The 22,339-nt window shown below is 44.1% G+C and overlaps 1 protein-coding gene across 7 annotated transcripts; it reads right to left on the bottom strand.

The window, feature by feature from the left end:
* Window positions 1–859: 859 nt before the first annotated feature.
* IDNK (IDNK gluconokinase) lies at window positions 860–20,944 on the bottom strand. 7 transcript variants are annotated; one of them, XM_060101759.1, is made up of 5 exons: window positions 20,829–20,871; window positions 16,497–16,527; window positions 15,984–16,066; window positions 3,462–3,505; window positions 860–1,577 (listed from the first exon to the last, which is right to left on the bottom strand). In XM_060101759.1, the coding sequence occupies exons 3-5, from the start codon at window positions 16,017–16,019 to the stop codon at window positions 1,232–1,234; spliced, it is 426 nt and encodes a 141-aa protein (XP_059957742.1). In that variant the 5' UTR covers window positions 16,020–16,066; window positions 16,497–16,527; window positions 20,829–20,871; the 3' UTR covers window positions 860–1,231. The 7 variants fall into 7 exon arrangements, with proteins under 7 accessions (XP_059957742.1, XP_059957745.1, XP_059957743.1 ...); XM_060101760.1 differs by having other exon boundaries at window positions 862–1,577; window positions 20,825–20,902; XM_060101757.1 differs by having other exon boundaries at window positions 863–1,577; window positions 15,984–16,070; window positions 20,825–20,902.
* Window positions 20,945–22,339: the final 1,395 nt, after the last annotated feature.

Here is a 22,339-nt window from a genome sequence, read left to right on the forward strand (position 1 = left end):
GTAGGTATTCTGCAGGAATTGTTCCACATGTAGGTGTATTTTTGATATATCTGTGAGGAGAAGGTGAGCTCCACGTCTTACTCCTCCATCACCTTCCTCATTCTCTCCACATTTTCTTAGGCAAGGTCCGTCCACCCAGAAGGGCCCTTTCATTCCATTGGCACCCCATGCACATATTGTATTTGTGGTTCCTGAGACAAAGAAATGCATATCCTTGTGAAAGAAAACAGGTAATTGGTTCCAAAATTCACTTTTTGGCCAGAACCAATCAGTGGCCCTGCAAAGTGGCTGGGTCTTGTGGCCCTGGTTAGGATAGAGGGATAAGGAAGCTTCTTCCTGGTGCCCCATCAGGGAAGGGCTCAAACCCAACCCATGCTGGCCAGATTGCAGCTTTCCCTGCTGGTACCTGGTAAGCTGCATGCCAGCAATGCACCAGTGCCCCTAAGCTCCCCACAGCCTTGCCCAATCCTGCTGCCACTGGCATAAAGCTGCCCATTGGAAAGTTTCGTTTCAGTTTTCGGCCATAGCAGCTCCTCTGGTGTTCCTTCCTAGCCTGCCTAGTGTTCATCATTGACAGCTTTTACAGCAGGAAGGTGGGCAGGTTGATAACAGCCTGGTCTCACAAGGGTCTCTAAAATGAGGTGGGGGCAGGCTGAATCAATGAGTCATGCATTTCATTCACTCAAGTTCCACCTTTGCAAACTTTTTTTTAAATCTGTGAACTGCGTGTGCTTTTTATTTACCTAGAAATGACTCAGAGAGAGAGAAATAAGAGGTGTGTGGTGTAACATGACTTGCTGGTGAGTTGTCAATTTTGTACGCTTTTCTGCTCCTGAGACCGATCTCCAGAGGGTGCCAAGTATAGCCAAGTTTCATTTATTTGTCCAAGTACAGGCATGATCAAGAGTGTTCTAAATAAGTCATGGTTTACAGCATAGATTATAGAATTTCCTCTGATTATTTGATTGGGTCACACAAATTTAAACTTCAATTGAAGCTTCACTTTCAAAGTTTCCTCTCCTTTTCTCTGAATATGCCAGAGCATGATGACAAAAGTATCACAGATTCCTAAAAATCCACCCAAACAAGCATATCTCAATACATTATGGTTTATTCACCTTAAGAAGAATCTAGAATACAGTATCAACAAGGATACTGGAACATGGTTTGGGATGGGAGACAGAGTTATGCCCAGTTGTGTTCTGGACCACTGATATAAATGATTCTCACTTCATTTTAGAGTTTCCATAATTGTAGCAATTATCTCTGAAAGATTTTTGTCCACACTGATTTGAATGAAATTTTCTGGAGCTGATGGGGGCTCCAGAGTATCAAACTGGGACTGCAATAACTCAGGGGACATAAAATGCCCTTTTCTTTTGAGTAAGCGTCCAGAGATGACCTCGAATGACCCAGTCAGATGGACCACAAGGAGCTTCACTTCAGCCAGCTTTTCTTCCTTTCCTGACTCATCACACTTCAGAGGTGCACCATCTTTTCCTTGTATTAAGATGTCTCTGTATACTTTCTTCAGAGCTGAACAGGCAAGTATTACATGCTGTCCAGAGGCTACATCTCTGTTGAAAAAATAAAGTGTGTTTGTGGGGGGGGAAGATGCTAGAGTGAAGACATTTAAAATAATTGGTGTCAAGTCTAGGTTGAGGACTAGAGTCCCACTTCTCCGACAGTGGAAGGTGTTACAAATGGTGGCCAAGTATCAGGCAGTCCTGGCTTTGAGGTAAAGATCTTCCACTAGTGAGGCATCTTGGGTAACATATTTACCTCCCCGAGCATCAGTTCATCATCTGCTAAATGCAACTACTCAAAGTACCTGCCCATAGAACTGTGATGAGTAAGTTTATCAAGGTGCCCAGCACACAGGAAATGCTTGGTAAGTATTGGCTCTGCCCCTTGGATGTAGGATGTGACTGAGCCACCACTTGTAGACATGGGTGGCTGCTGGCAGGCACCTGTGCCCCACACACAGCACAGCTCAGGCTCTCCTCAGGTATTCCGGGATTTGAATTTCACAACTGGCTTCTCTCCATTCCTACTCTACAGTATGCTGGGAGTCTGGGGAAGTTACCAGTGCAGAGCTAGAGAAAGGAGAAAAGGGAGCATCAGCCCCTGTGTGGTCAAGGTGAGCAGGATGTGAGAAGTTTCCAGGGATGTGCTAAGGAAAAAAAAAAAAAAAAACTGAGCCAGAAATAGAGGTAGAGTGACAAGGCACCAATAAGGGGAAACCAGTGTGGTTCAAGACCATACATGAGGGTGAGCCCCCTTTCCACTAAACCTACATGTACCAGCCAGAAGAGGCAGTCATCTTGGGGCCAGGAAGAAACTGTATAAAGAGGTGAAGGGTCAAAGCTGGCTTGGGTACTTAGAAATTTCAGTTCAGAACTGAGAATTCTGAAGGGGCCTGCCTTGATTCATGGCCATTGTAGACTGGAGACCCAGTGGATAGAGTGTGTCATCAGCAACAAACCTATGTACCTGAGCCTTCTGGCTCTTCCCAGGGGCCATGAGTGAGAGCTTGTTTATTCTGAGCCTGGAAGTCTGATCTCTATTCTGAGGATCTTCACTTCTGCTTCCATCACAGGTCAGTATGTTAGATCTCTGACAAGTCTATTTATGATAGAGACCCAAGTGGGCAGGAGTTCTCAATTCCAAACCTTAAACCCCTAAGCCCATGCAAAGACAGGGCTGCCAGCCATGTCTGTGCAGTCTAAAAAAAGTAAACTGATTTTTAATCATAAGTATACTCTAATTTCATATGGCCCACATGATTTTAGATAAAACATGACTTCATCTGAGACAGCAAGATTTAGAACCTATTCCCTGCCACTTCTTTATCTTCCATGTTCCAACCAGGATTCCCAGGGGTCTGGCCCACAGATGGGTTGGGGAGGACCTCGTTTGCTCAGAGGCATGCTACAGAGCTGAACAATTTGAGACTTCAATCCTGGTGGCCAGTTATCTGTTGACTTATGAATGACCCCAGGTCTTCCTGGTTGTCAGAGTTTGAAGTAGGAGGCAATAAAAGTGGTGGCTAAGGTATAGCTATACGTCATTATTATGTTTTTAGCACTTACTATATATATTAGGTACTGTTCTAAGTGCTACCCATGCTTCATCTCACTAATTCCTCACAACAGTCTGTGAGTAGGAACTATATTTATCCCCATTTTCAGATGAAGAAACAGGTTTATGGAAGCCAAGTGGCTGACCAAGATTCCCAGCTAGTAATTGTGGAGTTGTTTAGAAGGTTGACTCCAGAACCCAACTAAACTACACATCTGTGGCTGATTAAAATCACTGTTGGTTACTTGATAGAGGTACATTTCATTTCTGGGATGCCATATCAGCAGTCAGTTGTGATTTCAAGAGTGTATTTTTTCCCCTGTACTTTGTGATGGGTTTTCTTTACTCACTGGCTTACCTGGGGCCTGATTTTCTCTTACCTTTGTAAAATGTCGTGCAAGTTGCAGAGCCATGGAATCCTGTCCTGAAATTAAGGCAGACACAAAGTGGCTTTTCCAGGTTTTGTTCGTTTTTACAGAAAGTTAATCATGTTCATCAATGTTAAGGTCCAGAGAGATCTTAGTGGTTAAGGAGCAGGCCATGCCCAAGGCTCAGGGGTCAAGTCACTAGGCAGTTTAGCACAGAAACATTTTCCTGGTCCAGGTGTCAGAGGCTGTTTTCATAATAATAAAAATGGCCCTAAAATACCAGTATGTAACTTCCATCATCTTCATCTTCCCATTTTAAGTATATTTTCTCTGGTTCTGATATGTATATAAATCTTTTATTACACTGTGTGATTCTTTAGGTGCCTCTGATCTCAAATGCAGAGAGGTATTCACAGAAACCCTTATGTCAGCTGCTCCCTGGTCCTATTCTTCAAACCCTCCAAAAGCAAAGCTCTACTCAGATATAAGCAGTGTGAGAATTTTGTATTTCTCCAGAGAAGGCAGAGGAAGTTTACATAGGGCACCCTACAGTGTTTCACAAAGGAATCCTCCTAGGGTAAATACTGATTGGCCATAATGCATTTAAAGAAAAACATAATTTTTTATTATGGAAATTTTAAACATATTCAATGATTTTTGGCTCACAGTCTGATTTTATATATGTCCCAGCCATATCCTTACCTGTGCCCTCCTCCTTTTATCATTTTGATGCATATTCAAGAAATATGATGTCTTTTTTTTTTTTTTTTTTTTTTTTTTGTGGTACACGGGCTTCTCACTGTTGTGGCCTCTCCCGCTGTGCTGCACAGGCTCCAGACGCGCAGGCTCAGCGGCCATGGCTCACGGGCCCAGCCGCTCCACGGCATGTGGGATCCTCCCGGACCAGGGCACGAACCCGTGTCCCCTGCATCGGCAGGCAGACTTTCAACCACTGTGCCACCAGGGAAGCCCATGATGTGTCTTTAAAAGTCCTTGCTCTTAAACATTTGATTACTACCATTTTATTTAGGATTTTTGCATTTATATAATTGAGATTGACCTGCATTTGTTTTCTTGTATAGTCCATGTTAAATTTTGTTATCAAGGTTATACTAGCCTCATAAAATAAGTAGGGCAGCTTTCCTTCTTTTTCTGTTCTTTGAAACAGCTTGCATACAATATATTATTGTTATGAACTGAATGTTTTTATTTCCCCAAAATTAATACCCCCTAATGTGATGATATTTGGAGGTAATTAGGTTTAGATGAGGTTATGAGGGTGGGGTCCTCATGATGGGATTAGTGCCCTTTTGAGAAGAGACCAGTGAGCTAGTGTGTACTCTTTCTCTCCTTCCACTGCCCTCCCCCTCAATCACTCAGTGAGGATACAGTAAGAAGGCAGCCATCTACAAACCAGGAAGAGAAACTCCAGGCTCAGAATAACCAAGAACCTGACCATGCTGGCATCTTGCTCTTGGACCTTCACCCTCCAGAACTGTGAGAAATAAGTGTCTATTGTTTAAGCCACCCCGTCTATGATATTTTGTTACAGCAGCCTGAGCTGACAAAAACTCATCTTAAAAACTCTGTGCCTGGGGCTTTTTTTTTTTTTGAGGAAAGATCTCTGATTACAGGTGCAATTTCTTTTTTTTTTTTTTTTCTTTTTGCGGTATGCGGGCCTCTCACTGTTGTGGCCTCTCCCGTTGCGGAGCACAGGCTCCGGATGCGCAGGCCCAGCGGCCATGGCTCACGGGCCCAGCCGCTCCGCGGCATATGGGATCCTCCCAGACCGGGGCACGAACCCGTATCCCCTGCATCGGCAGGCGGACTCTTAACCACTGCGCCACCAGGGAGGCCCAGGTTCAATTTCTTGAATGAGCATTGTGTTATATTCAGATTTTTCTATTCTTGATTCAGTTTTGGTAACTGAAATACTTTAGAATCAGCAAGGTCACGTTTTCATTGGGGGGGGGGGTGGGGAGTAGACTGTGTCCCTGAGCACTGTCTCTGCCATTAGATCACTGTCATCCAAGCCTGTTTTCCCACAGTAATTTATATTTTTCTATGAAAGTGTCCAATTTTGTCTGTCTTAAAATTCACTGGTATCAGATTTTTCATGGCCTCTTTTCACTCCTAGTCTTAATTGTGCTTTTTTCCCCCCTTGATCAATCTTGCCAGAGATTTGTCTGTTTTTATCTTTTCAAACAATTAGTTTCACTCATCACCTATATAGTTTGTTTTATATTCCATTAATTTCAGCACTTATTTCTAAATTTTTCTACATTCTTCCTTTTTATTTTTATTTTTCTACTTGAACCCTTAGATCATCATTTTCATTTTTGTTATTTTTCCAAAAGTGCATTCAGAGGCTGTAAATTTCCTTCTAAGTACTCTTTCAGCTATATCCCATAAGTTTTAGTTGACAGCACTTTTGTCATATATTTCCAAATATCTTATAATTTCCACTATGATTTTTAACTTATGAATTATTTATATGAATGTCAATTTTTATTTTTCAATTTTACTTATTTCTAGTTTCCAACCATTTTATGATTTGTGAGAATTTTTATTATTGATTTCTAATTCTTGTGCATTATGATAAAAAATGTGATTGATTGGTATGATATTGACTCTGGAATTTGTGGCAAATTGTGCCATATAGCACTAGTACCATGTGGTCTAGTATATGGTCAATATTTATAAATATTCCATATGTACTTGAAAAGAATATTTTTTATTCATGCTTTTCAATATACTTGTTGTTTAAATCTTCTATATCTTTACTAATTTTTCTTGTCTGTTTCGTGTATCTTTTGTCTGCTTTGATGTTTTCAAGAGAGTTGTTTTAAATTCTCCCATAGATTAAGAATTGACAGTTTTCCCTTCTGTCTTTGTGTATGTCTGAAAATGTCTTCTGCTCTTACTCTTACTCATTTTAAATAAGATTTCAGTTGGTAAAGAATTCTTGGTTGACAGTTATTTTCCCTCAGCAGTTTGAATACTTACTCACTGTCTTTAGGACTCTATTGTTGTTGAGAAGTATCTCTTGTTATATTGGGCAATCATTTAGAACATATATTTTCTCTTTGGTAGCTATAGGTAGAAAATAAACCTCTTTGTCCTTGATGTTTTGCAGTTTTACTATTTATCCTGTTCAGGACTCATTTTATATATTCAGTCTAAGGAAATTGTTAATTATTATCTCTTCGAGTGTTGCCTTCCCCCACTTATTCTATTCTCCTTGGATTCCTTTTAGCTGTATATGAAACTTATTTTATTATACCAGTCTCTTAATTTTTCTCAAATATTTTTCTAGTTATCTAGCTCTCTTATTCACTCTGGGTAATATCCTCTAGTCTGCCTCCTAATTCACTAGTTCTCTCTTCAGCTGTGTCTAGTTTATTGTTTAATCCATCTATTGATAATGAAACATTATCAATAAATTTTCCATTTCTTGTCTTTCATTTGATTCTTTAAAAAAAATTAAAGTATAGTTGATTTGCAATATTGTATTATTTCATTTGATTCTGTATGTTTCTTGGAGTATGACTTATTCCATTTGTGCTTTTTTGCTGATTCTCTCTCACAGTGGTTCATTTACCTGTATGGTTTGTACTTTTTGACTGCAGGTGCATCTTCAGATTTTTTTCCCTTGTAGGAGTGCTGAGTTTTGGAAACATTTCCATAGGTAGTTTCACCAATTCCAGACTAGTATTACATTAATTTTTCAACTTGGTCTATGTCATATGAAGTGAATTGGGCGTAGGAAAGTCTCTGGTTTTCCACCTGTGGTCCAGGGGAGACAGCCAGATTCTTTGCTGCTTCTTGAATCTAGTGAGTGGAGATATTTGTAATCTCCACTCAAATAAAGTCTTCCTTTAAATACTTTATGCAAGTCCTCGCACTTAGTTTCAGGTCCAGCTCCATGCATCATATAGGCCTCATCTCCCATCTCTACAGGGGCATCAGAATCTCAGTCCCCAGCCTCCTGGCTTACATGCATTTCCAAAACTTGGGGGAAGAGGTTATTTAGGTTTAATTAAATCTTGACACTTTGATTCTGGCACCTGAGAATTTCTCAGTTTGCTTCTGACCTTGGTTAAGCCCTTGGCTATGCCCCCCTGCACCCCCCCCGCACTCCCCCCCCACCGCCACACACACAATCTTTTCCACCAGGAGCCTTTCAAGTTCTCCAGCTCTGGGTGAGCTCCTTTAGTTCCTGAATATCTCCCCTGGGCTCAGGCTTTCCCATTTCTCATTCAGAGTAACTAAATACTCAATAAGTGAAAGGTTCATTCCACCAAGGCCTTCACTCTGTACTCAGCAAACTAAAGACCCTCCAGTTACTAGGACCCACCCTTGTCAGGAAGCAGAAGAGGATTTTACACACACACACACACACACACTCACACAAAACACACACATATATTTAATTTTTTCATATTAAATAAAAGTTTTAAAAAGCATGTGTGCTAATATTGGGTTGAGGTTCCTGGAAGTTTTACTAGTGATAGAATTTTTTAAGACTTTACCTCTATGGGGACTTCCTCGATGGCGCAGTGGTTAAGGACCCGCCTGCCAATGCAGAGGACACAGGTTTGATTCCTGGTCCGGGAAGATTCCACATGCTGCAGGGCAACTAAGCCCATATGCCACAACTACTGAGCCTGCTCTCTAGAGCCTGTGAACCACAACTACTGAGCCCACGTGCCACAACTACTGAAGCCTGCATGCCTGGAGCCCGTGCTCACAATGAAGAGTAGCCCCTGCTTGCAGCAACTAGAGAAAGCCCGTGTGCAGCAATGAAAACCCAATGCAGCCAAAAATAATAATAATAAATTTTTTTTTAAAAAGACCACCTCTATGTACACACTAGTCAACCAGAGACCACTTAGAAGTATAAATGCAACAGTTACAAAATCCACACAAGACACAGATCAAATGACAACTATCACCTAACTTACACAAATAATAAAACAGCTATTAATACATAATTCACAGAAATTATTACTCAAATTACAACAGCTACTACAATGTGCACACATTGTAGCTCAAATGTATTTAATGAATGAAACATTTGTTTATGTTAGCACTTGTCTGACTGTAGTCAGTAGAACCATTGTGGTTATTTCTTTTTTTTTTTCTTGCGGTACATGGGCCTCTCACTGTTGTGGCCTCTCCCGTTGCGGAGCACAGGCTCCGGACGCGCAGGCTCAGCGGCCATGTCTCACGGGCCCAGCCACTCCACGGCATGTGGGATCCTCCCGGACCAGGGCATGAACCTGTGTCCCCTGCATTGGCACGCGGACTCTCAACCACTGTGCCACCAGGGAAGCCCAATTGTGGTTATTTCTAAACAAAGTAACAAGATAATGAGGCTTACCAGCTCCAGATTTGCAGACCACAAAGAACTCTGCTTTATGAGGAGACCTATGTGCTCTTGGAAAAGAGTGTATGTTTAAGGTTTATTATTGGCAAGGTTTTCTAAGACATCATACTCAAAAACTAAATGTTCTGGAGAAGTCTATGAGGAGAAAAAAAGTTGTAGGAGCTATACTTACGGAACTTGAAATTGCCACTGTAACACAGTATTTTCTGGGCTTATGGCAGGGGTCCAGGAAGAAGAGTGTCAAGGATTATAGGTAGCGGGGATAATCAGATGGACTTACTGAGCTGTGCAGTATTTTATGATGGAAAATTGCCCATGGGAAAAGCTGCCAATTCAAGCACAGATTTGGATTTCCCCTTTCCTTCATCCATTTACAAGTGTTTGTTGTGTGCTTAGGGAGATCCAGACACTCTGCTCTGGGTGCTTTCTTTCAGTACTCTAGACATGATCACCCTAAGTGTAACTTCTAAGATTCCATTTGCACTCAACTTTCTAAATTCCTTTCTTCCCTGTACTCTTACTGTGAATAGCTAAGCTTTTCTACTATATTCATGAACTAACAGGGATGAAAAAGAGAACACTTAGTTATACAATGACCTTAAACAAAATGTTTTTAAACCTCTTTGGCTATATTTTCCAAAACAGCTCCTCTAATAGAAGGCTGTAGGAGAGCAGGGTGACTGGGCCTTAAAGACTCACACGTCAGCAGGATGAGCAGTTTCCTACCTAGGATCCAGTCCTACAAAGATATAGTGCCTTTCAGGCCTGCAGGAAGGGCAGCACAGGCCACTTCCTTGGTAAAGTGGTATCCTAATCATTAAGGGGACTAACTTCATTGTGTGTTTTACATGTAAATGGGGGCATCCCATTTCAAGCTGCAGAAATGATGTCAACTTTTAAAAAGTTAAGGAGTCTGCTTATAGCATATGGGGCCCACAGTGAGGTAACTTCCTAAGCACTTGGAAAAGAAGGAAAGAAGCTTGTTCTTTAAAGCTTTAATTTAAAGAGCAACGCTTAATAGAAAGGAGCAGAGATGTATAAACTCATCTGAAGGAGTAAAAATGACCCTCAGGCTAGCAGGACATCACTATGATCCAACTACATATTTTTACACACATAAAGGAAGCACGTCTGTCCCAGCAAGGCTTGGTGGGTGTGAAAGCCCAGGGCAGGAGCATTATGGAATTAAACAGCAGAGTACTGACCAGAGGACATGTCTGGCCATAGGACTGAGTTCTGGCCATAGGACTTTGAATATCATAATCTCATTATCAAACATCTTCCTGTAAGGGGACGGATGGTCTCACACCATTAGAAACTTCAGCCCTAACTCTCCTACTCTTTTGATCGCGTGTTCACTGAGAAACCTGATTGTATGTTGGCTTCTGAAATCAGATCCATGTGAAGTGTTACGGGCCATGTGGCACTTAAGTTTCTCCTTGTAAATTAATCAACTGGCATTCTGGTTTTATGTAGAAATCTTGTGAACCTGACTAGTGGGGTTCTCATATGAGACATGAATGCGTGTTCAATGTGTTGACGGTATCAGGCATTGAGCTGACAAGACAGAGCCTGACTACCCTTGTCCTATCTGGGTAGGCAGACAGCCTTTTCCACAATACATCCCTTGTCACCGTACAAGTCTCTAGGTGAAACAAAATCCTGAGACTAGTGCCGTGGGCTGCTAACCCCCATTCAGCAAGAATGTTTGGTTTAGAAGAGGTAGTTGGAAGGTTCAGAGGGCCAAATGCTAATTCACATATTCAGTATTCACATACCTACTTAGAGTTCAAGGAGCAATTATAATGATGCATTAGGACTGATTCACAGATGCAAACACAACAAAAAAATGAGTTGGTTCTCCTGCATGAGTAAAATGTTCCTAGTGGGTTTGGATGAACCAAGGAGAGGGGATAATTTGTTTAATTTCTAGTACTTTAGACATCTCTTCTTTCTTCACATTAGCATAGGAGCAAACTTGTGTTCTGTTGTTTTACTTAGATTGCACATTTCCTCCAGTCCATCGGCACAAATATCTCTTTGTACAGAGATCAATCTCTGTATTATTTTATGGCTTAGGAAACAAATATGGTGTTAAGTTGGGTATTGACTTTATTATTCATTACATTTTCTGCATGCCTGAAACATTTCACAATAAAGACAAAACAAATTAAAAATAACGGAAAACATGTTTGGGTAATAAGCTTCCTATCCTATGTATAGGAAAATGGAACTTTACTTTGAATCCATACTTTTTTATTGTTTTAACAGTGCCTCAATATGTGCCTTCGTCAAGAATTAAGCATGTTGCATCACTTAGTCATAATAAAATTCCTCAGAAGCTCAACCATGAAAACTAATATTAATACATGGAAACATTAAACTATTTAAACAAAAATGGATGCTTTCAGACACCTGCCCAATCAGAATGTATGCTGGACCAGTTTATTCACTGCACCGGTAAGGTCTGGGTCCACCAGCCATAAAAACAATGAGAGATGGTTGGAGATAAAACAGAAGCACTTTCAACTTTATTTTACAGAAGTTTCCAAGTATTGAGTCATAATTACATAATTGGGATCCTTCCTTGGAGGATCACATGGGGCCACAAGCAGAGAGTTTTTCCAAAGCAGCTCCAGAGGCTACCTAGACTCCCATGTGGAAACCAGAATTCTCAGACCTGCTGTGTAAAGCCAGGTGTCACCTGCCTCAAATACCCTTCAAGGCCTAGGCCCCTACAATGGATGTGCTCACTGAGGGCTGTGCCTCTCTCCTGCTCTCACCCTCACCCTTGCTTTCACCCTTACTTGCTCCACTTAATCAACCCTGATTCACTTGTAGATTATTTGTGTGTGTGTGGAGTATCAGGGCCTTTAACACAGTAGAAAAAGTAGAGTCTTAGAGGTTAGAGAGATCCCCCTCACTCTGTGCCTTTGCTCAAGTTACTTCTCTGTGCCTCCCTTTGTTCATCTGCAAAATGGGGGAATCATATATAATAAATTGAGCTGCTCTGGGACTTAAACAGGAAAAGGAGTAGACTCCGTTTTAAACATTACTTTTTGGCTGATTTAATAGCTGCAATAAACAGCATTCATTTCCAACTCTGAATTTTGAAAAGACCTTTAGTAAATAAATTTAGTATGCAGTGGGCTCTAACTCCACAAACAATGAATACTTAATATGTGCAAAGCACCATATCGAGCACTGGGGATATAAATATGAACGGTGCAGTCCCTGTCCTCGAGGGGGTCACAGCCTGAGGATGGGTATTTATCAATTAATCTACCCACAGGACAGTAATGAGGGCTCCAAGAAATATAAGAAGGGCTATGATAAGACAAGGGGAGAGAGCACTTTTGATCAGGCCCTAGGAAGACTAAATCTCAAAGGGTAAAGAGGATGTTAATGGAAGCAGGGCCTGTCAAGCAGAGGGAAGGACAAGACTTGGCATATTAAAGATGGTTTACCAAGACTCTGGTCTAAATGGATGAGGCAGGAGCTCAGCACTGGTGAACAGGTGTGGGAGTTGATAGGGGAGGAAGGTCAGGAGAAACTGTCAGGACTAGAGAGTCAGGATCTTGAGTGACCTGCTAAGGAGTCTGGACTTTATTGTTAGGGTCTTAGGGAGGACTTGGACACATGAGCTCCAAATTTTGTATTCATGTTTGTGAAAAAAGGGAATGATTGAGATCTCCTTTTCACAGGTGCAGAAACTGGGGCAAAACAGGGGATATATTAAAGCAAATTCACTGAACTCTGTGTGTAAATAGTTACTACGGACAATATGGTAACTAAGGCAAGTCAAACACACAAAGTCTTAGGGGGAAGAGAGGAGGAAACAACATAACCCAAATGAACATCCCTGCCTGCTGGATCTGATGTTCTAGGTCCCTTCATTCCTGATAGTCTTTACATGCAGGGATGGCGGGGGCAGTGTACCCTGAACCCCCAGCCCAGTGCTTAAGCACTTGGCCTATCTAGAGAAACAGTGTCTTCTGGAAAGGGATGATGGTTAAAGGGCAGGGCAGGAGCTCAGAGGAACAGATGGAAGATAAGTGTGTCCAGCATTGCTGGGGGAGGTGGAAAGAGGGCAAGGAAAGTAGGAGGGGAGGACAACGGGCGATGGACTGGTTTTATCTGGTGCAAAAGTGAACTTAAGCCCATAGAGGAAAGAATGCATGTAAAAATAATATATACCCCAAAAAAGATGAGGGGGAAAAACTCAAATTCAATTAGTAGGTGTTTTTGGAAGATGAAACCAAGGGTGATGAAAATTCTGTGAAAGGATTTTTCGGCACTGGTCGAATTTTCTATACAGGATAAGTATTATATTTATAATCAGGGAAAAATTTTCAAAAAACCCTCTTTTAAATAGACTTTGAGGTTGAAGTCTGCTCAAGTGTCACCATACGCTGACAGGACAGCATGAACCTGGCACATATGGGAGACTCACTGACTGGCAGCTTGAAAATTCTTTATTATTACCCTCATCATCACGCTAATAATGTATTGCATCCTGGGTGGCGTATCTTTCTATACCAGCGCTGTCCAATAGAGCTTTTTGCCCTGAGGGAAATGTCCTCTATCTGTGCCACCTGGATTAGCAGCCACCAGCTACATGTGGCTGTTGAACACTTGAAATGTGGCAGTGCAACCCAGGAACTGAGTTTACATTTAATTTAATTGAACTAGACTTAAGGAGCCCTTGGTATATTCAACTCAGGTTCTTTCTCTTCATATCTTAGCCTTCTGAGCACAATACCCTCCCCAAACCCTCCTGAGACTCTTTCGCAAGGCCAACCGCTATGTCTGCCTCTAACACTCTAACTGATGTTCAGTACAGTATCTTTGGGGTGGGGGGCTGGTTGCCAGAGCAACCAGGAGGTCCTTGGTGCCAGCTCAGCTGTGACCCACACCTTCACTCTTAGACTCGCTGGGCTCTCATCAAAAATGTAAGCCATCTGCCATCTTACCTCTTTCTCTCTGCTTCTAAGGTCAGGCTAACTTGTACAGCTGCCTCTGAATATATTTAGTAACTTGTTGTGTTTCTTCCAGTAACTGATAACCTTCTCTTCTGTACAATAAATTCCTCTTCTGAATTCTCCTCCCCAGCCCCCCATCCATACTGCCCACTTAACAAGCCTCACTTGTGAACAAGAGGAAGGACGCTCAAATGCCATTTTAAAATCTGTCCATTTGGGTTGCTTTACTTTGTTCCTTATTTTAATTTTCATTTGTACTTGCCAAGGAGAAAAATAAAATAACCCTAGCACAGTCACACTTTACACACTCCACAGAAATGGTTTCTGTTACATGTATGTATCTATAGATAAGATATTAGCAACAACAATAAGAAGTGATATTTACTGAATGCTTCAGGCAGTTCTCTGTGTACATTTTTCATATTATCTCATTTAATACTCCCAAGGACTCAATGAAATAGGTCCTGTCACCATCCCTACTTCACAGGAGGAAAATGAGGCACAGAGAGACTAAGCCATCTGCCAAAAGTCACACAAGCTCAGTGGTGAGGCCAGGTTATCTATATTATGTTTATTATCTCTCGTATAGTATCATTATTATGTTTAAATTATTACTCTGTATCCCGTTTTTGCTTCTCTCCTCCTGCCTTCTAAAGTCAGATGCTGTAAGCTTGATTGTGATGGTTTAACGTTTGAACTATTACACACTCGCGGTGCACTCCCTGCGACAAAGAGAAACCCTCAGAGTGCTCTAGAATTAGACCTAACGTGGGTTAGTGACTCCAGTCCTTTACGGCAGGACAAAGAGAAGAAAGTAGAGCCCAACTGGGGTGAGCCAAGGTCATGGCAGTGAAAACACCAGTGTTGCTCTTTGGCCAGTTCCATACCATACCTGCCCTTTGGACACCCTTGGCACGTGGGCCCAGCTAGAGCCCCTGCTCTCAGCTGCTCTGTGGACTCAGCCCTACACCCTGCCCTCAGTCTCTCCTGGGTTACAGCTGATCACGCCAATGAATCCAGTTTGTGACTCTGGTTTAAGAGAGACCCTCTAGGAAAGGGCCTCATGACAGTGTATAAAGAAGTGAGGTGCTAGTCATTCATTCTTACACTCATTCATTCATTCACTCACAAATTTGCCACAAATATTTTCTGACATGTACTGTGTGTCAGGCTCTGGGGATCTATAATGGTTAACAGAAATGGCCATAGTGCCTGCCCTTTTGGAGGTAAAATCTAGTTGTAGAGATAAACAGTAATCAAATTCTCACACCATCAAATGCCATGTTGCAACTGGGACAAGGACGATAAGGGATACGGTGCCATGAGAGTTTATTATAGGAGGTTTTACCTAGAAGTCAGGGAGAGCTTCCCTGAAGAGGGGGCAAAGGAGCTGAGATGTGAAGCATGAGCTGGGTAACTGAGAAGAGGGCAGGGAAGTGCATTATTCCTCACAGTGGGAACAACAGATACAAAGGCCCTGCGGGGAGGAGCATGGTGGTAGAGCAACTGAAAGAGGCAAGGGTGGCTCCAGTGGACACAAGGAGGGGACGCGTGGCTCCAGAGGGCCAGGTCTGAGTTTGTGAAACCCACCGGAGCAATTTTGTTTTTCTCCTTGGTGATCATAAATAGTGATGAATGAAAAAAAGAGCTGCAGCAGCCCAGGGAGCGGGATTCGTGACGCGACATCAGAGCCCTCCCCACTCCTGCACCTGGATGGGTAGTGGAGGTGGGGGGGTGCTCCTCGGGCTGCTGGTCGGGAAGCAGCCAGGGCTTTGCTTTGCCTGGCAGAGATGCCAGGGCCTGGTGAGGTGGTAGGCTGATAAGTCCTGAGAAGAAAAGATGAACTTCCCCACATATGAGGCAGAGGGGAGCCTCTGCCCTCTCAGGGATTACATTCTGCAGATAAAAATCCCTCAACAAAGTGTTCCGGCAGATCCTGCCGAGCTGGGGCAGAGGGTGGCATCACTGTTGATGCCAGTTTAGAGTTTAGATGGGAGTTCAGGGCCAAAGCTAACGTATGTGGTGGACCCGCTGTGCACCTGCTTTTGGAGCACTGTACGTGAGTGCATGACTCAGGAACTCTACTACAACAAGCACTGCAGGAATCTTAACCTGCATCACAGGACATCTGTGTTGGAAATAAAAACAGACAGCAAACCTTACCTGGTCATTCAGAGGTATCCCTTTTCTCATCTTCATTCGATTTTCCTCTGGGTGATAGTCATCTGCATCGTAGAATTTCCATCCTAGCTTTAAGAACAAAGTGAAAGAGGGTATGTGGCAGGTAGTGCGGCCCACGTGACAGCCACTGTGGGGTTACTAAAACTAACGGGCAGGTACAGAAACAACCCTGCCACCCTCTTCCCCACCAGCAGCCCGAGGAAACCACTGCCCCCCGCCCCCCGCCCACCCAGGTGCAGGAGTGGGGAGGGCTCTGATGTCGCGTCACGAATCCCGCTCCCTGGGCTGCTGCAGCTCTTTTTTTCATTCATCACTATTTATGATCACCAAGGAGAAAAACAAAATTGCTCTGCTGGGTTTCACAAGCTGCATGGAGGTGTCTGTGGTGAGTTTACAAACCACTCAGGCCAGAAGAAAAGGCAGGGAGGGGAAAGGGAGAGAAGCAAAGAGACAACATGATGGGACTAGCAACTGGGAGGCATTAGAACAGGTTACCTGGGATGCCAGCAGGGTACCGACGGTGGATCTGTGGAGAGGACATAAATGTTACATGACTGCCCTTTTCCAGCCTGCGCTGTGCCTCTTCCATCCGAGGAGCCCTGGGAAGCAGAGGGCTGCCCTACTGGTCTTAATCACCGACAACTTATGATACTGAAACTGAGACAGATGATCCTGACCCTGGAGCCTAGAGCATGGCTTTAGTTTTCTCCAGGAACTTAAATGAAATAATTATCCAGTCATCACCAATTTTTCTCCCAAAAGCAATACATAAGACCTCATTAAACTCCTGAAGTTTTTTCCTTAAGTTTTTGGTCCCTGTTTCATAGATAATTATTTTTTTGAGAAAAAATATTGAGTTATTAAAGTGATAAATTCTACTGAGGATATTGGAGGGAAAGGTCTGACAGGGAATTTAACCTCTAAGCACCCACACAAGGTTCAAGGAGCTCATAAAAGCATTAAAATATTGGGGCTTAAAAGGGGCACACTCTTCAAATAAAGGACATGGAGAATTACCAGCACTCATTATTAAGTCTGGGAGTTGAATGCTCTCTGTGCAATGCATCTGAGAATGATCTACCTGTCCAGACCCTAAGAGGCTGCATGGTCAGTGAAGAGGGCTTGGGTCCTAGAGACTGAGGTCTGGCCATGGTCTCCATTCTGCCACTAAATGACTGTGTCCTCCTGTGTAAGTCACCTTGTCCTCTAAATCTCAGTTTTCTCACCTGTAAAACAAGGGAACTGAGCTACATTTATCCATTCACCTACTCATTTCACTCAGCCAATATCTACTGAGCACCTACTAGCTCCTAGGACATAATGCTCAGCCCACTGAGACTGGCCATCTTGAGGCTTACAGGCTAGCGCCATGGCGTAGGGGTGGAGGCCGTCAGGCAATTAATTAGAAATGAAGCCCCTTCATGCTGTCAGTTTCTGAAGTGTTACCCAAAATGCCAATCACTGAAGTATGAACTTCAGAATTTTTTACTGGATCCTCCTACCATTTCATCATGCCCTCTTGCCTAAGTTTTACACACACTTTTACAATTAACTACTTGTTATTTTTGTTTAATTCGTTCACTCTTTAAAATTAAACAAATGTGTTAAACAAGAAAACTCTTTCCTTCCCTTATACAGGAAGCCACCCTCACTTGCCTTAAACAGGAGGCAACCAAAAAGATGTATACAGTGAAAATAAAATATTGTGATGAAATTCTAGCTGGGTACTATTGCTTACCAAGGGTCCTCTCTCTTTTGTTAAGAAGGTATCAGGGAAGTTTTAAAAAGACACACTTGTACCAAACTGAGACCTGCTCCCGAAGGTAACCAAAGGATTGAGAGAACTGGAACCTCTCCCATTATGTTCACTCCTTTGCAGGCTGCATAGGGTGACATGTTGTAGCCTACTGGTGACTAAACCGTCCCAGCCGAACTCCAGGGCTGGTGAAATCAGCGCTGTGTACAACGGACCAAGTTAGATTAGCCAGGAATGAACATGTCAGCCACCAGTCATAATTTAAAAGAAAAGCTAACTAGATTGGGGTGTAGACAGGCAGGAAGGAGATAGAAGAAAACAGAAAAACCACTCTCTACCACTCTAACCAAACTTCCTAACCAGAGGACAGCTGGACTGTTTGAATATGGACCAGGGACCCCCAGCAGAAATACGGCAAAGTGCTCGGCTCACAGGAGACTGGTCAGGGCCGAACATTACAAACCAGTTTGGGGCCCAAATGTCTTCCAGTGGGATGGTCTCAATCAGGATCAAGGAGACTTAAAAAGACAGTAGGCAGTAGGCTGGGGCACAGAATAATGAGAAAGGTATTGAAAAGGCCTGAGCTTGTTGCGACAGCAGGAAAAAGAAGGAAACACGGAAAGAAGCTGAGGATGGCTTCACTAAGATTGTTAAAATATAAAGAAAGCTAACACCGCCACCCACTCAAATGGCTCCATTCATTCATTCATCAAGTCAATACATATTTATTAAGCACCTACTATGTGCCAGGCATTGTTCTAGACACATGTCAATAAACAAAAAGGAAAAAGATCCCTTACATTCAAGTAGGGGAGGGAAAGGCAATAAACATAATAAACTTATTACTTGACATTACTTTAACAGTGTTTTAAATGGGATCTTTCTGGTTTGAGACTATTGTTTTCTTAAGGTATTACCCCACTGCTCCAAATGTTATGGAGTATATTTAAAAATCCTGCAGGGCCCTAAGAGGGGCTCACAAAAGTCACCGAAGAACTCAGTGTTGCTACATCCAATGATCAATGTAATCAATTCTCAGGCATTTTATCACTCAGTCCATCAACAACAGTTGACATTGACCTAACCATTAGAGGGTCCAGGGCTCAGTCCTTGGCCAGCTTATCCACACTCACTCCCTTGGTGTCCTGAACATCTATGTCTTTAAACATATCCACACACCGATGAGTCCTACATTTTCACCTAAAGTCCCTCTCTCCTGAACTCGACTTGGATATCTGATTGCCCACTTGACAGATCCACTTGGATGACTGATAGGCATGTCCAACTCACCACATCCCACACTGAGCTCCTGAAATTTTCTTCCAAACCTGCTCTGCCTATTGCTTCCCCATCAGTCAACAGAAACTCTTTTCTTTCCAGTTACCCAGGCCAAAAATCTTGAAATCATCCATGACTCTTCTTCATATCCCACATCCAGTCCATCAACACATCTTTTTGGCTCTACTTTCAAAATATTCCAGCATATGACCACTTCTCTTCACCTGCATTGTTTTTCTGACCTCATCTCCCAATCACTCTGCCACAATGGCCTCCCTGCTAGTCCACAAGAAAGTCAAGCCTCAGGGCCTTTGCACTTGCCATTCCCTCGGCCCATATGCCCTTTCCTGGCTATTCACGGGCTTATTTCCTCTCTTCTTATAGGTCTTTCTCCAACACCACTTCGTCAGAGGAGCCCTCCCTCACTATCCTGCCTGGCTTTGTTCCACTTACCTTCCTTTATTTTCCCCTAGAGCACCTACTGCTGCCTGGTGCACTGCACATGTTTTTATTCCCTTACTGCTTCCCTCCTTACTAGGATGTAAACTCTTTGAGGGCAGGGATTTATCTGTCCTGCTCACTACATGTCAGTGACGTTGAGGAAGGACTGAGCTTGATAAACATTTACTGAATGCATGAATATCATAACCATATGACATATGGTACAGTCTCCCCTCATGTGATCCAAGGCTTGGGTCGGGGGGCAGCACGTGAACTGCCCAAGCTCACAACCAGACAGCAGTAGAACCAAGACCTAGGGCTCTTGACTTTCACTACATCACACCAGAGCGGCAGTTTTTCATTCTCCGAGTTCTTCAGTCATACACAGTGAGGGACTTTCTGGCTCTGTGTTTTATTTCAAATTTTCAGTTCAAGATTCCCTGTCTTTGAGGCTAAAAATGCCACAATAATTTTTGGAAGCTAAACCTACCTACCTGGAGAAAGAAAGAGTCTTTAAAATACACTGGACCGCATGGGCAGTTCCTGATTCAGATCATTCTAGAAGGGTCTGGATACGCCTTTGGAGGTTGTGATATTTTAGTTGTCTTTTGCTGCCTCTGGTGGAATGCTGCCGTAGCTGCCTTTTCTAATAAAGGGCATTGTCAGACTTTGGTCTAAACAGGAAGCCAAAGGCTTCCTCAGCCCCCAAGTTGGCCAGACTGGGCTGGGCAGAGGTTTTGTGGTATGCAGTGCGCCTCCCTGCTCACAAACTTTCAGGGGCCACTCTTCATTTTAACACCGAATCCTTCCAGTTGAAGGGGGAACACAGTAAATAGGCAGGTTAAATTGACGTTCCAAAATCTAATCAGGAAAGTCCAGGGCCCGGCAGGAGGGAGCTGGCGCGCTGTCCAGCTTGACAAAAGTCTGTAGGAGCCTGGGACGAGGCTTGCCCCTGCTCTGTGGGCCTTGCTCCCTTGCACGGTGTGCCCACACGAGGCTCCCAAACACGGGCACCTGTGACGGCCCGGGCCGCTCCAGGTGGCGCGGGGAAGTCGTTACTCTATTCGCGCCCCAGCAGGCGCCTCTTCACAAGGCGCTTTCGCTAAAGCCTCTGCCTAAATTTACAGACGGAGAGCCCGAGTCTGGGGTGTGGCCCCGGGCCGGGCGCCCCCGAGGCGAGCAGGTTGGCAAGTGGGGAGAGGGAGCAGATGCCCCGGGCCTCAGTTCCCGCATCAGCAAAGGGAAAGGACCCTCCCGTCGCCGCGGGCCTGGAACGCCGGCGGGTCTGGCCTCCGCCGCCCCGCGCCGCCCCCCCACTGCGCCCCCCCGCGCCCCGGCCCTCCCGGACCTACTTCCCCGAGCCGCTCACGCCCATCACCAGCAGCGCGCCGGGCGCCGCCATCGCCCAGAGTCCCGTCGCCTTCTGAGGCCGGTCTGCTCCGCCTTCCCAGCCACGGGGGGCGGAGCCGCCCGCGACCCAGCCAGGCCCAGGCGGACTCCACCCCAAAGCCCCCACCAAGACCCCGCCCCAACAGTGCCCCACCCCTCATCCCGTCCCCAGCCGCCCTCCACCCACGCCGACACCTTCCCCGCCCCCTCGCGCCCCTTCCCCGACGAGACCCGTCCCACGCCGAGACTCCGCCCCCATGCGCTCCGCCCCCAGCCGCCCCACCCTCCGCAGCGCCCGGCGAGACCTGCGAACCGGGCGACCCACCGCTTCCCCTTCCCCCCACTTCCACCCAGTTCTCGCTGCGCCCTCTGTGCCCGTTTCCCTCGTGCGGTAAGTGGAGCCTCCCGCAGGCAGGAGGGAGCCGGCCCCGAGTCCCTGCACCTGCGGCCCTCCTCTCGTAGCCCCTCTCCGCTGCAGGGAAGCCTTGCCTTTGCAGGCCGGACCCTCTGGCTCCTCCTCCTTCACCAATGGAAAGAGCATTTATTTGTTTTTTAAATGTTGTAAAAAGAAAAAGCAGAAAATGAATTCACACTTTCCCGCACCTGCAGGCAACAAGCGTCCGTTCCCAAAATGATCCCCCGTCACGCATAGATAAATGGGTGTGAATATTTTATGAAGTTGGGATCATGCTGTACACGGTGTTTTGTAACCTGGCATTTTGTCACAATAATACAATACAAGGCAGATTTCTTTTGGTGTCAAATATAGACTGGTCCATAGTGGCACATGTCATGGCTCTGCTATTTAATCTGGTTCCTGTTCTCAGGTAAATTACTTAAGGGGAAGAAGCACCCTTTGAAGGGCCATTTTGCTTTAAAACAATGTTAATTATGTGCCATTTAAAATACTTGATTAAAAGTACTTCCAATGACATTCTGCCCAACCTCCTTCGTTATCCAAGATCATATTACTCTGTGTTCTTGAAAACAATGAAGCTGACATAAAAACATTTATCTAAAGAATATTTCAATTACCCCTGCACTGACTTTTTTCTTATGTAGCTCAAGCGGGTGAAATTTCAGTGTTCCTGGATAGAGATTGTACAGATGAAGGAACAGACCTGGAGAGAGAGGTGACGCCTAAGGTCTTAAAGTTCAGTTGTGTTTGATGAACATTTCTTGAACATCTACCATCCGCAGGACTCCAAAGGTGAATACTGTTACCCTCCAGGTGCTTCCAGGCAGGTAGGGGGATAGATGTATAAGCATTGCTGTAACCTGTGCTCTGCTTTACCAGTTCGGGTAAAAAAAATATATATATATAGAGAGAGAGAGAGAGAGAGAGAGAGAGTTCACATTTCTTTCAAAATTCAAACGCAGAATGGTTAGCAGAAATTCTGTTTCTTCTCCCCAGATGTCCCTCCCAAGATATGTCCAAGGATCTCATATTTTCTGTACTAGTCATAGTGGTGGC

Source organism: Mesoplodon densirostris, chromosome 6 (genome assembly GCF_025265405.1).
Source record: "Mesoplodon densirostris isolate mMesDen1 chromosome 6, mMesDen1 primary haplotype, whole genome shotgun sequence".
Lineage (NCBI taxonomy): Eukaryota > Metazoa > Chordata > Mammalia > Artiodactyla > Ziphiidae > Mesoplodon > Mesoplodon densirostris.

Bases quoted from the DNA above. Each gene is read 5' to 3' on its own strand.
- IDNK (XM_060101756.1), bottom strand. From the start codon at position 20,878: ATGGCGGCGCCCGGCGCGCTGCTGGTGATGGGCGTGAGCGGCTCGGGG. The intron at 3,506-15,983 runs GTAAGGTTTGCT...CCTTAATTTCAG, and splicing joins GGATACCTCTGAATGACCAG to GACAGGATTCCATGGCTCTG. The intron at 1,578-3,461 runs GTAAGAGAAAAT...TTTTTTCAACAG, and splicing joins TTGCACGACATTTTACAAAG to AGATGTAGCCTCTGGACAGC.